Source organism: Solea solea, chromosome 9, assembly GCF_958295425.1.
Source record: "Solea solea chromosome 9, fSolSol10.1, whole genome shotgun sequence".
In the NCBI taxonomy this organism is placed as follows: domain Eukaryota; kingdom Metazoa; phylum Chordata; class Actinopteri; order Pleuronectiformes; family Soleidae; genus Solea; species Solea solea.
The window spans coordinates 12,452,226-12,469,916 of record NC_081142.1 but is presented as its reverse complement, the minus strand read 5'-3'; the positions used below and the strand labels follow the sequence as shown (position 1 = coordinate 12,469,916).

General features: G+C 40.0%; 1 protein-coding gene across 2 annotated transcripts in view; it reads right to left on the bottom strand.

The window, feature by feature from the left end:
* Positions 1–16,443, bottom strand: part of tsc22d2 (TSC22 domain family 2) — a 33,452-nt gene extending 17,009 nt beyond the window's left edge. Inside the window, exon 1 of one of the 2 annotated variants that reach the window (XM_058638271.1) lies at positions 14,251–16,443. In XM_058638271.1, coding sequence (XP_058494254.1) covers positions 14,251–15,809 — 1,559 coding nt within the window. In that variant the 5' untranslated portion in view covers positions 15,810–16,443. The remainder of the gene's footprint in view (positions 1–14,250) is intronic. The other variant, XM_058638272.1, reaches the window with a different exon arrangement.
* Between the last annotated feature and the right edge of the window lie 1,248 nt (positions 16,444–17,691).

The window sequence follows — 17,691 nt, the reverse complement described above, 5'->3', positions numbered from 1 at the left end:
ATGTTTTCCCATGTGACCGTTCCAATTATAGATTACGTCCCAATCAACACCAAAGCACTTTGGTGTTGATTGGGACGTAATCTATAATTGGAAAGGTGGAACTCTTTTCAACTATTTAAATCCAGTGCCAAATGATGATAACGATTGTATTAACTCATCTCAATCTTACTAATGTATTAACCAGTTTCACGATATACAGTAATATATCACGATACTTGCAAGTATTTTAAGGGTGTGTTCACACTAGCCTCCAAGTGTGGTTGCACTATACCCTGGTGTGTTCACCCCCTTTGTACAGTTTGTTTGGGTCGGTGCAAGTGAACTCTGGAGCAGAGGTGGGAACTCCATCTGCACCTTTCACTGGAAGGAATTGGAATTGAATTTACAGCTACAACCTTAGTGTTTACATCTACATCAACCATTAAGGAGAAAGAAGAGCTGTTGACTGACAGAAATGAGAATTCCATCCTTTGTCTGGCAGGTCAAAGCTCTTCCTTCTCCTCCTCGGATAACCGAGCATGCATCGTCACACCAAAGCAACTTAAAGCCACCAACTGGCGGCCTAGGATGTGGAAATAACTTGCAGCTCAGGAAACATTCTGCACGTGCCTGAGAAACACTGATGAGTCTGCGTTTCCTGGGGTCTTTTTACCCACCTACATGTTTTACCAAAAACTAACTTTTATTTATAATTTATTGTGCGTTTCAGACTTGCCCTTGTTAACGTCAACTGAGGGTAATTTGACAAACTTGCGTGTAATAATTCACGCTCTCAAGGTGAGCCATGTTGCAGCTGTTGCGGGCAAACTCAGACAAATATAAGTTGTATCAGAACGTAATCATAAAAGCACAGCTATGTTTGATGTGGACAAAGTCACCCAATAAATCAATACATGAACAACACAGGTTACATGATAAAGAAATAATGTAGACTAAGTATTTTCAGGTAAGTATACTGTAGAGCTAGAATGATACAATTATAAAAATCTGCAACCATTTTGATGATCAATCAATAAGTCCAGTCTTTTTCAAGCAGAAATGCAGTTCCAGCTTTTTCACTGTTTAGATTTTACAATTTCTTTGTCTCCATTAATGTATGGACTGCTGTGCTTAAACAAGGTGAGGTTACATTAAGCATTTTCTTCTTTTTACAGTTGTATATACTGCTGTCCAATTTAAATCTCATTCAATACACCTCTCATCATCTCATTTGAGTTCCTTAGTGTGTGAAAAGGTGAAACAATGAATGGGAATATGCTCAGAAAGTTCAGAAACATAGCTAGTTGACCAACCTACAGCCCCGAGTTAAATAAGGGTGGGGTCAAGTAAGCAGTAGAAAATATGACAGAAGCTCTTGCCAAGGCCTCAAGCATTAATTGATAGAGGCGTTTTGCTTCCACTTTGATTGACATGCACATGACTGAGCATGAACTGAAAGTGAGTTTCTGTCAGTCATAAATAAATTTGCAGTTTTTTCTTGAATTGGCGGTTTGAATTTATGGAAATACACCAAAATTAAAAACTTTATGGTCATACGCATACTTTTTTTTAATAAATTAAATAAATTTATAATTTTAATTTTATAAAATTAATACCGTGTTCTTCTACCGTGTAACATTAAAACATTTTAAAACACTTTTTTTGGTAAATCAATTAGGTAACATTAGATCAGATTAGATAGATTTCCTCTGAAATAGGTACACATGTTGAGAAACCAAATAAACTAGAAACAGAGTGTTCTGCTTTGTATTTTCATTAATCTAAAAACTACACTAAAGTATATCTTTACAATGAATAAACCTCAAATATATTCCCTCTTTCATTGTTTCACAGCCTCTTTCTGCTGCTGCGCATCTTGTTTTGATGCAGTCGATGTCCCAGCTATAAATTTGGCAGAATGTCATTCATAAATGTGGATCACTTATAGGTGTGACTGGAGATTGTTTTTTACTAGTTGTGCAACCCTACTATAAATATAAAATAAATGTTTTAATGTACAATGACCATCAATAAGACATCCAACCAGTGCTGGCAGTACCTTCTAAACCATTATGAATCTAATGTTAAGACAAGATCTCAGCCACAAAGTCACAACATACTGTCAGAAGAACAGTTTGCATTTTTGTTACACTTCCAATAATGACAAAATTGTTGTGTTCTGAGCCACAGCACAACGATCAAAAAACATTTTACATTGTTTTCCATCAGCAGACAGGCAGCACAATATTGGAATCAGCTTAAACTATAACATATCAGTCAGTTCTCGGTAGAAGAACAGTAAGGCTATTCTATTCTATTCTATTCTATTCTATTCTAAATCCCCACCTTTACAACATATGTGATCCATGTATTCTAACAAAAATATAGGTCACTGTCAGGCTTACACTGGGTTTGAACTGCAGGTTTTTTTCCTGAAGTGCTTTTCCTGCTACTGGCTCTCTAACATTCCTGCATGTATAAAGAATCAAGTAGGCTATACATACACACATCTTCAATTTCATGTCAGTCACACACACAAAAGTCTCCTTGTTTTTAAGAAAATTTGGACTGAAGCCTGAGGCTGAATAATGTGAACAGTGGGATGAGATGTGACCCATCAGCTGGAGCAGTTGTTCTCCTAATGCAGTGATTAAGAGATGCCATGGGAGAACGAGGAAAAGGTTCAGTGCCAAACAGGGACGTGCCTCTCTGCATGAGGTTAGGCAAAGCCCCAACAGTACAGCTAACCACCAGTGATAACACAACCTCACCCACTCTCCTGTGGGAGGTTACAAGACATAAAACAGAGGGGGTTGATGAAGAGGGGCATTTGTGACTCAACTTAAAACACTCAGGCTTCAGCAATGTTAAAGGCAGGCTACGACACATCACGAAAGACAGGCAAATATGTAAAGTCAGCAAAAGATGAGTGGAAGAATGTCATACTGATATGAGCATTCTGGTAAGCAGTGGGTGTTAATTTCTGGTTGGGTTACACATAATCGTTACCATGAGAACAACTGAGTCAGGAACCTAGGGTGGCTCATTCAGTTGGGTGGCAGCTGATAGCATCCGCCTGGAGCTACAAAGCCACTGCAGCTGCTCAATTTCACTTAGTGCAGCTCAAGTTCACCAACTCAGTCGGTTAAATAAAGTGTAGAATTGGTTTCTGAAGCGTGAGGCTGGCCCAGTAAACTCTACCACATTTACCCTCAGGTCTGTTTATGCTCAGAATCAGCACTGGGTTGACACTCTGCTCTGACTTCACCTGAGGTCAAGCTGCTAGGTCAGACAACTGAAAGGCATAAATGTGACAAGAAGTACAAGGGATTATAAAGCAGGATAACGTCTTGGTACCTTTTGGTTGAATTGTCGCCATTCAAGGAGTGTGAGCGCTAATGTTGGTATTCTGGATAAACAAAATACCCAACATTAGCACACCAACTCCTTCAGTTCACTTGATAATACATGGTCACATAATAAAAGGCTTCCTCTCTTTCAATTTAGGTGTTATTGCCTGAGGCCAATACCATAATCTTAATCCAAAGTGTTTACAGCTGTTGTGTTGCTGGTTGCTTAGGTATTCATATCTCCATACAGACGAAGCACTAGCAGATTCCTGTGACAAATCACACTGCTTTTCACATACCACACTGGGTGGGTCTTGTAAAGCATTACATTATTTGCCCCAATTTATAAATCTAAAGTAAAGGATTTTCTAGTTCAGAAAGCACACACCTTTGACAAAAACAAAAAAAACACTTATAGGGGAAGACACAAACCCTCCTTTGTGGTACTCAGCTAAACAAAGTGAAAGCCTCTTTCACAACAAAATTAGTATGAAAGATGCAATGGTAACATGATCATTCTAACAAAACAATACAGTGGAGTTCAGCCTAAAAAAGGTGGATTGCCCACTTCAGGTCAGCAGGGACTGTCACTTTCCAGTACCAGTCCATTGCAGTGAAGAGGGATCTGAGTAACAGTCAACCTATAGTACGTCCCAGCCTTCACCTATGGTCATGAGCCATGGTACTGGGTAGTGAGAATAAGCTTGTGGATACAAGCGGCTGAACCATGTTGTTTTTTTCTTGTTTTTTTTTCTTGACCAGTAGAAATGTGCAAAAGTTAACTAACTTTGGACAAGGCGTGGGTGCTGTATCCCATTTTTTTAAAAAACAGGTTAAGTTACAGCTATCAAAATCTGCGGTCATTACAAAAATTGCATCAGACGGGGCTCTGGGTTTCTCTACAGTCAGCATAGTGGTGACTATAGAGAGCAATCCAAAAAATAATCCAGAGGCCTATGATTTCAATGTCTCTAGTGGCCTCTCACATCCATGACATCAACTTTTAGAAATGAACAGATGACTGCCGAAATCCTGGTTCAGTGATAAAATGCCAGAGCACTGCCCTGCCCAGTTTCAGCTGCTGCCCAAGAGCTGAGGTCAGTGACAGCACAGGATGTGGCAGCAGAATATGTTCCATTGTTTGGCATGGAGTTTTTTGGCTGACCTAATTCTAAAGGTGGCACACTGGCATGGAGCAGTGCAGCTACAGCATAAGTTCACAGTGAAAAGAATCCAAATGTCTTATAAAGTTGGATCTGAAAATTAAATCATTTAAGATGGAGAGATGGGCATGCTCATCCCTATATTGCCCAGCAAAACATTCTAGCATTAAATGCATTGATATCAAATGATGGTCACTAGGCGTTAAAACTATAGTACTTAACTTTGAAATACAAACAAACATCTGCTTAATTAATAATTTCATAAAGTTTGAATAAAGAGTTCACATTATGCTGAACTATATTGATGGAACACTGCATCACTGTAAAAGGAAGGTTTATGGAACAATATCAACAGCAAAGCCAAAAACACAAATATTACAAAAGTCTGAATGTTGAGAGACAAAAATGGCATGTTAGGGGTTTGGTTTCTTTTGTGTTGTTACTTTGTGTAGAATAAATGTATCTGAGAAACAATGAGATGTGAGAGGTTGCGCCAGCCTTATATTATTTTAACTTTTATCTGTGTTTTGTTAATTTTATTCTCCTCTATGCTCCTGTTCATATAATCCACAACATTCTTTTTTTTTCTGTTCGTCTTTGCTTTGTTTCAGGAAATAAATAATAATTTATAAGAAAATGCTGATTAAGCCTAAGAGATAAGACATTTAATGTAACTAAAAAAATTTAACTAAAATGTACACATTGCAATTTTAAGGACAATGTCTTTCAGTGAAAAACAAAAAATAGGTACAGGAAATCCACACAGGGGTTTGACACAGACGAGTGTTATGTTTAACCCATGTGCATGTTTCACGTTTCACAGCTCTAAGGTAAATCAGGAGGAGAGTGAGATGTTTTTAAGTGTTAAACTTAGAGCCTTACATGATGATGAATACAGAGGCATGGCAGTGTGAAAGTTCAGTATGAGACAGTCCTCACCATATCGACGACCAGGAGGGTCAACCTGCCTCTAACTGGTTGAATACTTCCTAAATCCCATGAGACTAAAAGAGACTAACAACAAATTAAATCAATAAGTTAATATGAAACTTAGACAGTATTTAGTTACTGATAAAGTTTCAACAATCTGATTGACAGCAACAGCATGAAACAACAAGGTTAACAATAATCGTCACCAAATTGGGGTTGCAGTTATATACACACACTTAAAGATCAAATCATCACATATGGCACTTTTCCACTACATAATTCCAGCACAACTTGGCTCAACTCAACCTTTTTTATTAGCAATAGTACCTGGCATCTCGTACTTTCTTACCTGTACCTGCTCGGGCAAGGTTCCAAGTGAGCTGAGCTGATACTATATGTGAAGTCAACAGACTGCTAGCCACTGATTGGCAGTGTAGAAAACCATAAATTCTGAAGACATGCGTTATCCTCCAACATATTGCAAGTAAATTACTAAAATCTCAATATTTAATACAGGAGTCTGGTATATTTAGCAACCGCACTGCCGAAAGCTGGCGAAAGCGAGCCGCATAACAACCCTTCCCATCGTATTTCAGTTCAGTGCTCCAGTGGTGAAGTAAGTAACTGAACTAATCTTTTTAATTAACTGCTTATGTACATGGAAAAGAACTGCTTGACAGTGACTAGTCACCAGTTTTGCTGAGTCGCGTAAAAAAACGTGTCACAGCAGTTTCATGCAGCTGTGCTATGATGACTCCTCCCACATTGAGGAGGTACTATAGTAATGTAAAACGATATCAAACTCAGTAGTCGAGTCGAGTTGAGCCGAGCCGTGCCGTGCTTGAACTGTAAAGTGGAAAAGCGCCAATAGTTACAGGAATTTGTTGGACGTAAGGAGATTACGGTTATGATTGATGGCCTCACTGGATGAAAATAAGGAAGTTCAGGCATGTGACAAATCCACCCTGAATCAGTAATAAACCAAGGTACCATCTGTTTAACACTCTTCTCAAATAAGTGAATAAACCGTTACCAGTATACAAAGCCACAATGACTCACGTCCGTTTCCTCACAAAAGCATGCTCATTGTGAGACACCGGAGATGTCAGTGGGGGGGCAGAAGGTAGTTTGACACTGCTTTGAGTGACTAGACAAGATGAATTGTGAGAAAGAAGAGGAAGAAGACAACAGAGGAAGTGTTTGACTGAAATTGCCACAGACATCAAAGTGAAGCAGGAAACTGAGGTTCTTAGGAAACCTGCGACTTTCTCAGCGAGAGATGGAAAAAAAAAATGCACCCTGACAATATGCATTGCCTGTGTGGATGTTAGACTCAACTTGCTTAAGAGATAATGACCCAAGTTGGTCTTTGGAACAGGATGTGCTTACATTATTGACTTGTCAATTTTGACTACTAGATTTAGTAGCAATAAAACTATAATTTTCATCAATGTTTTAAATTCTATAAAACAAATTTGCTATGCAAAAGAAATTAAGTAGGAAAATGGAGGTTGTTTTCATGAATCAACTACTGCATGTATAATTATGGTCTACGGGTTGTTTGACGCCGTAATTTTGCTCAGCCAGTGAGTGTTTTCAACTTAATTATAATGAGTCTTTCAGATTCTGTTGCCTTTTCTTAAGTGTTTTATTTATATATACTTTCAACTAAGACAGTTTATTAAGGCTGATTGAACATGTGCTGCTACAGAGGAAATAAATAATAGATTAGCCAAAGACATTCTCAGCATCTCATGATGCCTTCACTGCCAAATTAATCTGTGTAGGAAAATCTGTTCAGGAGACCGAACAATCTTGACAGTCAGTCAGAGAAATTGATAATGTGAGAATAATGAGAGAAGAAGAAGAATAAGCTCACTACAGTAAACTCAGCTGGATTGGGCAACTGGGAAACATCCATATGAACAAAATTATGTTAAGTAGCTGTGATTTATACAAACAGGTTAGTCCTGTTTTTGCATCGTTTAATGTGTAATTCTATTTGGGCTCCAGCTCAGCTTCATTGAGCATATTTGCTTTGCTTCGTGCAAATGTCTGAGTGAAACATGGGATAAAATTTGATCAAAGAATTGGATGTGCGTATTTAGAAAATGCACAGTTCCCACAGTGGGAATGAGGTGATCCAATTTGCCATATCAAATCAGTCCGGTCCTGGTCAGAATCACTGGATCAGATATCACATAAATGGTGTAGGTGTAATGTGTGTATTTGATAAATGAATCAGCACCACATATGTTATCAACAGCTAAGTTGCTTAAAATGGGTAAAAGATTATCAGACTCCAATGAGTATCAGTGGATACTCATGTTTGTGGTATTGGGACACACAAAAGGTATTAAGCCAAACACCCTCCCCCCTGCAATTTAGAGCCATCTCAAATCTGTTAAAGGCAACAGTCAACCAAATCAGTCTATGAAAACAGGTAAGCACACACACACAGAGGATGGATGACTCAATTGCAGCTGCCTTCCATGTTTAACACACATCCTCATTACTCACTATTCATACAGTACATCCTGGGCTATGTGGGGGCCCTTGGCACTGAAACTTTTTGTTCACCGTTTGCTTCCCACTCAGGGAGTCTGCAATACATAGAGTCACATTTTCTACAGCAAGTGGTCACCTTTTCCAAAGAGCTTATGTTTAGCTGACATTTGTTTGTTTGTCTGTCTGTCTGTGAGCAGCATAATTAAAAAAAATTACACATTTTTATGTAATTTTCTGGAGATGTAGCTTATGGCCACAGAAATACATTTCTTTGGTTTAGTAATTCTCTTATTTTAATTTTTTTTAAATCACCTAACATACACAACTTTGTGTTTTATTGTAAACTATACTTTTTTAAACCCCTACCTTTCAGGTTTACTGCTTTTCATAAGCACTTTTATTACTACAACAAATCAGAGAGACAAGGGGGATGAAAAACTCCGACATGTAGCCAGTTCTTGTCTGAACATTGTAGCTTCATGTAAAAGAGCTGTCCCATTAATAGATTATCCCTTTCACTTCCCCAGTTTTGGGTCAGGATGTCTGACTTTACTGTAAACTAAAAGAGTAAAGATGAGAAAAACAGTAAGTTGTGATGAGCCAATTTAGGACATAGTGAGAAAATGTATTTTCACTTTCCAATGTCGAAGACATCATGACTTGTACGCGTTACCCTACAACACATCAGTATCCATGGTGTGCTCTTTTATGCAGTTTAACCTTCTTAAAGGTAGTCACAAGACAATATTGTATGCAACCACACATTTTGAATCCTATTTTTATCTCTTTTCATTTTTGGTGCCACTGCTCAACAGGTACCACTGGTCATTAGGTTAAAAAGCAGCCTGAGGCTACACCTGACTAGTATGTCAAGGTTGAAAACATTTATTTTAGTAATTTATTTTTGAGAAACTGGCATGCTTTAGCTTAATGAGAGAGAAAACCTAAGTGTAACATACGACACAGCTGTCAGTGAGTCTTTGTTCCCATTTCTACCGGAGCATGAATATTTGTTTGTAAAGCTACTAAAAACACCAATGGGGCAAATGTGTCAACTGAACATTATTAACTTTACAAATAATAATAATAATGCTGCGTGTATTATCAACAGTGACTGATTTATCACTAATAAACTTGCCAAATACAATGCCTCAACTCAACATAGCCTCTTCTTCCCAAGTTGTAAATACAGGCCAGTAACAAGCATTTGTCAAAAGGTTTTCACGTTAGTCAAGGCTCACGTTGGGTGCATACTTAACATACTGTAACCACTAAAGAGAGTCTAACCTGTTCTGTGTTGAGACCATTTTAGAAAGGACAACAAACACAAAAAGTAGTTTGCACACACTGTGCTCATACCTGGAACAGCCTGCAACATACTCTGAGGCTATTTCAACGGCCTTGCTTCCAGAACAAACTGGGTTAGATGTGGTATACTACTAGGAGCGAGAGTGCTTACTTGCTTTGGCAGGTCCTCTCTAATTGGAAGTGATCCCCTGACCAGATAACAGGGTGGGTCCTGCTATGCCAACTTATTCAACCCCTTAACTTCACACCACCAGGCACTTCATATTCACTATTGCATCGATATGCTTGTAAAATTAAGTTGTGATTGCTCAAAACGAAACTCCCACTCAGACTAAAAAGCTAATAAAAAGAAAGGTGAAAATATGAACTTAGACTGCAAATAAAAGCACAGTTCCCTTAATTTATTTAAAGTGAAGAGACAGTGAATGTGAATGAGAAACAAAAAGATGCATCACCAGCAGTTAAGGTGCAGAGTTGGGGGGTATGTTGTGTCAAAAAAGTTTCTTCTCTCCTAAGCTGTATGACGCCATTATTTAATACAAAATATTACTGTCCAACACATTTCTGTTTAAGAATAAAGACCTATGATTATCTATTGTCACTTTCATTGTCACGGCCAAGCCTTTCTCTGCAATGACGTACAACAACAAAGAAACAACCACAATGGATCTCACATGTTTCTCACATGCTCCAGGTAAAAATAAATACAGCTGATCTTATGGTGAGAAAATAGTATAATAGAAGAGTAGTGGTTATATGTAATTGCTTATAAACTGTACAAAATATGTAATTACCTAAAAAGATTTAAAAAGTGCAACAAAATATTTGACATGCTGCTTATATATATCAGAAAGCCAGCGAAAGAAAAACGGAATAATTAAGTACTTTAGACAAAAGCAAGTACTCTATGCTGGCTTCAGATTTATGGCTGGATCATTATGACAAAAACAAATGTCATAACATTTAACAAATGTATTGTCAATGTGATGTCAATATAGAAATAAACAGAGATTTGTGCACCTACCTAGACAACAGTATATTCACAACAGTATACGTCTGTCATGACGACATATTTAGCTAAAAACCATTCAGAGCTGACCATTAAGATGCATGCTATGCTCCTATCATGTAACCTTCAAGTCAACCCTTGGTTGCTATATATTAGCTGAAAGCTGCATTTTTCCACATAATAACAAGCAAAATGACTCAATGGTAAAAAAAAAATGGCTGACTAACAGTTAGAGATGCCATTGAAGTGCACAGCTCACCCTTTCCATCAAGTTGAACTCAGACACTTTGCAGTTGACCTTTCAAAAAGCGTCAAATCATATTACAACGTCATGTGACGTATATTTGGGAGCTGGTTTACTTTCCTTCTGTTGGACCAAGTGCTTTGGCTAGTTTGTCGATATGAGCTACTGTCAATCTGGCAGCTACCATAATTAATATAACCATACTTGCAAATAAATGGCAACTAAAAGCTTCCCTTTAGCATTTGCATTGCTGGACAACTTTCTCAACAGCAGTAACACATTACTGCCTCACCATCCATGCGAGACATTGATTAGCTGCGACATTACAGACATGACGTAAGTGACGAAATCTGTAATTAATCACTGATGTCATTGTGAAGGGCTCTTCCCATTAAAGTAGGCCACTGAAACTGCCTCAGGAAATTGCGAGCAACAGTGTCCGGCTGTTTTGCAAAGAACAGAGGAGGGTGGAGGATGTGCAGGAGTAACACGCCGAGAAAGAGTACATGCAGCTCATGTCATTATTATTCCTCACAAAAAAGCTGTTGAATTAATATGAAAAGGGCAGGTCTTTATCTATTCATCTCCGTTTCAGATCAGTAATTATATTAATGTTTATATAAAATAAGTTTTACTTGACTAATTTTGTACAATTAAAGTGTGTTCTCCTGCTTGAAAATGAATGACATATTGTAATTAATATTAATAGAGAGTACAGCATAAGGGTACTGTGGTCGATGCTGAGAGCAGTAACCCAGATAAAGACCAAGTGCTTCTATTGAAAGAAACCAATTTGTCCCTGGGGCAGATTCATCATTTCATTTGGCAGAGGTGCAGCTTACTGAGCAGAGTGCGCTAACCATTCCAAGCTGAGGGGAAATCATTCTCATCTCATAACTCCACCCCCACCACGCTTTGTTCCACTTTTATGATGCAGTCTAATTTCAAACAGAAATCTAGTAAGTACAAACTTCCACCAACACTTAAGTGCACTAACTACCAAAATAAATGTTGTTTTGTTTAACATGCTTTTACATATATTCTGCCAGTATATATATATGTAGTATTTATACCTTTTTTAAGTATATTTATGGGTATTTTGAGCCTTGTTTGAGAGGACAACTTGTAGCATGCAGGGAGAAAAACGAGAAGACACAGCAAAGGGCTGCAAGCCAGACGCAAGCCTGCGGCTGCTGCAGAGAAGTGTAGCCTCAGTAGAGGGGGCACCTGTTGTACCTGATGAGTGACCGGCCACTGTTGATTAACAAAACAACAATTATACCATAACTAAAGAAAAATCACCACCTGAAAATAACTGAAAATTTAAAAAACTATGTATCCACTCCCTACGCTTAAAATGTAATGAGTTTTTCCCTTGACTCATACCCAACTCTTTTACCAAGCACCTTGGAAATCAGATCAATAGAAATTGAGCAAAGAACAATGCTCCTCCAACAACACAAGAATGATCTAATCTGTGTTCCGTAAATCTGGGGTGTACTGTGTATAAACAAAAAAGGTACATGCGTTAAGTTACCAAGACATTTTAATTATAACCCAGAGATCAAAATTATGTCTATGAACGCCAACCTGTTTTATGTCCTCAAACCAAAATTCGCTATACCTAACACATAAATGTGCTATTTTCTTTCCTTAGTTCCTCTGGCTTGGTCCATTCATTCTCTGTTTTTATAGACATTGCAATGTATGTTTATACTGTATGTATCTAATTAAAAAGTTTGCACACAGTGCATGTGCTCTGTGTGCATGCTCAACATCTTCTTTGTTTTTCGGTGTAGGAGCTACATACAGGCCTGGCATATGTACTACAGCGTTAAGAGTCGTTAGGGGTGTTTCGTGTGGATGAAGACATTTCATTAAAAGGATGCCATGCTTATAGAAACCTATGTTTCAATGTGGATAGGGCCTTAGTGTGTAGCCTGCAGTAAACTACCAGAAGAAGAAGCGTCAGAAAAGAAGTCTGCTCTTCTTTATGTTCGACAAAAAAAACATTTTCAGGACAAAGAAATCTCAGGTAGCTAGCAAACCAGCAGGTCTACAGTAGAATAAAATTCAGTTACTCAAATTGAACGTGTTTACTATTTATAACATTACAGTGTTTGAGTTGTGCTAGCTATAGCGCCCATGTGTCACTGAGCCATATTTTAGACATGCCTAAAAAAAAAAAAACAAGACTGGGGAGAAAATGTCTTTACTCAATAATTCCTCACTCCACAGATGTAATTTTTTCCACATGTTTTCAGTTACTATGCATTTGCTTTACAGGGACTTTAAAGCAAAGTCAATTTTCAGTTTCCTGGAAGCATAAGGTACAAGAAAGTTGTGAGGATCTGGTTTTGGACATACCAGTCTTGGAAAAATGAGATTCAACAGGTCAGCACAAGTCAAACCAAGTTAAGCTGATGTGTCAACATGGACAGACCTGACGAGAAGTTGAGCCTCTGAGCCAGAGCAGAGGGCAGCCATCACCCTGCTGATGCAGTCTGGACAAGTCATCACTGCCACAGACACAACATCTTACATACCTGCTACCACTCTCACCGGTTTGTGTATGTGTGTGTCTGTGTGCAGTCTGTCTGTCTGTCTGTCCTTTCCACTTCCATGACATGTCCTGTCCTGCTGCCATCACCATAGCAACTCAGACAGCCACTGATGTTGCACTTATTTCATACACACACACACACACACACGACGTAGAAAATGGGCACCGTCTATTCCCCTCATGAATCAGAGAGAACACACACTGTTTCTGCTGCTGAGATTAATGCTCTTGGTAAACAATGATTCCTTCAGGAATATGTGGACTGAACATGATAAAAATCGGGCCACAACCTCCTAAAACACACAGACACGCCTCTTCCTCAAGCTGTACCATTCATAATGCGCACTGCAGAACAGAGCGGAGCACACTGACATAACATAAATACAAAACAAACTATTCGTGTGTGTGTGTGTGTGTGTACTACATCTCTCCTCTAGGTCATTCTTTCGTTAGACATCACCTCGCAACCTCTTCTCCACTCACTTTGAATGGCAATTAGTGGCAACTTCAGCTCAACCTGTGCAAGAGCCAGCAGACGGCCCCTAAAAATAGCTAGAGTGTGTGCATTAGACAAGACTGGTGGCATATGAAGAGTTGGTATTTAAAAGATTTAAAGTTAGGAGGGTGGGATCGTCACTCAGGGCATGCATGCTAACCATCCTTCCTAGAGAGAAAGAAAAAAAATGTCTCTTAAATCCAACCAGCCTTGTTGGTTGAATGAAGGCTTGAGGGGGCTGTGGGTGTGTAAAAAGGCAAGTTACTATCCAGCCTTTTCTGGACCTGCCTATTAAAAACAAAGAGTGACCCACAGTTCTCCTCCAACCCCACCTTCCTCCCCATCTACAACTTCACACTCACAAACAGAACTATGAAAATGTGTGCTGTGATTTATTGTTCTTGAAGCATGAACAAACCCTTCCACTTATAGTGTGCATAATTTTGGCACTAGTGAGGGAATAGGCGTTTTCCACAGTGTGGAGTATGACCACACTGCTGCAGAATGCAACACGAATGCTTTGTATGTAGGAAAACTTCCACATACTTACATACTTCATGCAACAATCTATCAGTGGTACACCACATACAATCACAGACTAAATACCCTATTAATAAAAAAAAACAACTAACTGCAAAAACAAAAGAAAACAATATTGAGTGGATTCATTACTTTTTCTTTTAGCATTATACACTCTTACCTGTCCTCATCCACATTACCATCCATAGTAATATGGATGCCAAACAGACTGTTGACGGCAGGAGTGGGCAGATTGAGGGCATCGCTGATGAAAGGCTTTACACCATCTTTTCCTGGCATCAGAACAGCAAAAGGCTGAGGTGGGGCCTCAGACTTCTGCCTACTATCTTCTGCCTGGTTGATAAAGCTGGAGAGGAGGCCTGTTGTGGCTCCTCCAAGGGGCTGTGCAAGTCCTCCCATGCCAGGCGCCTGACTTGGTACACCCTGAGGGATGTTGGTAGTACTGGGCACTGTGGAAGGCACATTCTTAGAACCGTTGTGGGATGTAGTAGGGGTGGTGATGGAAGGTGCAGGGGCATTACCTATGCCTCCTGAGGGCTGGGTCTGGCTGACAGGCAGACTTCCTAGATAGATTGAGGCCATGGCTGCTGCATTGCTCAGAGATGAGGCTATCTGGCTGGTTAGCGGCACCAAAGGGAGGTTTGTGATTGGAAGGTTCTGAGTGCTTGAGCCAAAGTGCTGCTGACGATAGTCCAGCTGACCAACTGCGAGGCCAGTGGGATGAGTAGAAAAGGCAAACTGTTGGGGCTGCGTAGCAGTAGACAAAATAGGAGATTTCTGCTGCATGGCACCTTGGTGCACACCATTGTGGCCGTTAGAGGGGACGTTTTGGTGAGCAACAGACTGCATATTGGCTTGAGCCTGTTGTGATTGTGGTGATGCTGCAGTTGTGTATCCTGTGGGCTGGAAGGCACTTGCTCCATTGCCAATCGGGGGAGCAAAACTGTAGCCATGCTGCTGAAGATCTGATGGATGAGGGTGGGTGAGGTGGGCAGGTTGCCCAAGAGAGGAGCTACTATCCACGTTATTCTCTAAAGGCTGTGCAGTAAAAGAACTGCTAGTAACCACAGAGTTATTTGTGGTCCCATGCCCGCTGTCCCTGTCTATACTGTGATCTAGAGTTAAAGTTGGCCTAATGCTATCCACAGTCCGATTAACATTTGAATCTGAATCTCTCTCATAGAACTCAGTGCATGTCCACCTGCCCCGCCTGAAGGGCTCCCCAGAACCGTGGTCAAGTTTAATGACTCTGAATCGTGAACTACAGCTGGCGCTCACAGGAGCTGCGGGAGCCACGCTGGTGGAGACAGCAGGGACCGTGTTGATGTGTGTCAGTGGATGGGTGGCTGATGTCGGTACACTGCCTCCTACATTTTGTGGGGTGACACGACCAGTTGCTGAACTTTTATGAGAGGGTGCCCCGTTCACAGGTCCTGTGGTGGGAGGCTGGCCCTCCTGAGTCTCCGCGACGTTGTTTAAGGTTTCCTCGGATGAGCTCATGTCACACACACCCAAGTCGGTCCGGGAAACGTCAAATATTTCAGATGACACGTCCTCTGTATGGGACTCGTCCGGGTCGTCCAGGCTCTCGGTGTCATCGGTGATGCTGCTGGCCGCCACCTGAGCCTGCGTCACACTCGTGATCTGGAAACAACTTTTCTTCTTTGCTGGCATTTTCGACATGTTGGCTATCTGCGTCAAGTCCGTCTGCTCCCTCATACAACTTAGCGCAGGATTTATATCTTGCGAAGTAATTCACAGCTGAGGGATGTGACTCAGACACGTACCGTCATAGTTCATTTCCATGTCGTTCCTCTTCCTCTCTCTCTTGCCCAAAAAAAGTGTCACAACCAAGGCGAGACTGTCCCCGGGACTCCAGCTTCGTCCCCGGTCTCCGTTCACGGAGCGCAGGGGAGACTGTTGCTCTCCTCCTGTGGCTTCTCTCTGACAGCCGCTCGGCCTCTCTCGTGTCCAGGCAGCGGAGTAGTAAAAAGGCCCTTGACAAACTTCTAGTTGAGCAGCTGCTGCCGGTACTTTAGTCTGAGGCGGGCCCGGGCTCTTCTCTCCCCGCAGTATAGTCCACACCGACCAGCTAACTTAGCTGATGCTAGCTAGCCTTCCCTACCTCGGCACCAGCATGTGCAACACCATGATGTAAACACATCCATCGCTGATTTGAAAGTAATATATATCCCAGCAGTAGACAGAGAAAACGTCTTAAAGTCTCCCAAGTTTTGACTCTTGTCGTGCGGAGAGCTCACTTTTGGCAGCTGCTAGTAGCCGCAGCTAGCTGACAGATCACTAGATTTACCACAGCCGCAGTGAGCTAACAAGCTGCTATGGTCCTGCACTCTAACCAACCCCCGACAAGATGGCAAGAGCGAGGTGCATGCTGGGTATACGGTCAAACTAGTTTCAACAAAATAATAATAATGGACAAAGTGATAAAGTTCTGTTAAAGTTGCAGTCTTAACCGTTTTCACATTGTTTACAGAAAACAGTATTGATTTAAAAAAAAAAAAGCAAATAAAAAATCTTGAGGGCCAAAAAAAAATTGATGCCGCTTCATTGTTAAATCACATGTGGGGTTTTTAGATGTAGTTTATTAGGAATATATGTAATGCAGACATACATTTTATACACAAAGAGGTATTAAATGTCAGATAACTCAAGAGGTAAATACCTCAGCAAGCACATATTATTATTTATGTCTGTGAAGGTTCTCAGTCGTTCAGGTCATAGTAATCTTCATAAGTCTTAATTTCATGAGGAAAAGCTACAACGCTACTGTGGAATTGTGCAGTATTTTTATTTACTATGGTCTCCTTTAATGTCACATAGATGACTGAGCTCCCTGACAGACTGGAAATATGACAGGCTTGAGCTCAGCTGCAGGACATTCTGTCACAAGATCAACACATGACAAAGGGACATATAAAGAATCACAGTGTTGTGCTTTTTTTTGAGTGACATCTTTTCTGATAACAGTGATTCTTTTTTAATTAAATTACTTTTCAGACCTGTCCATCTTTAAAACCCAACCATGTTCTGTATCTGTCTTGTATTTAAAAATGCCATCACACCCAAACTAAAAGACTGGAAAAAATAATAAGGTTTTTTATGTACACTGTAAAACTGCAGGCTTCGAAAGTAACATATAAGTCAAGTTGCATCTGTTTTTAAATTAAAAGCCCAATATCCCTTTAACTTTTATGTGTGTTTGTTTGTGGGTTTTGGGTTGTCGTTGCTGTTTGTTGTTGTTGTTTTTTTAGTGAAATAAAAACGAAACATGTTGTGCATGACAAACATAGTAGACAGACACACAGACTGTGCACGACATTACAAATGTGTGTTTGTGTGTGAAGATGAACCCAGGTCCTGTGTGTGGCTGACCGTTGGGTTGCAAGGAAAAGAAAAGAAAAGAAAAAAAGAAGTGGACAAATTTTCCTTCAACTTATAATTTGACCATTTGATGCATAATTATGACCGTAGACTATTGCAGTAAAAATATGAATCCCTTTACTGTGCAAAAAAAGTGTTTTTTGAAGAATACTGTCACTGTCCGTATCAGAGACTCATGGGCTCAATTATGTGGTGTCTC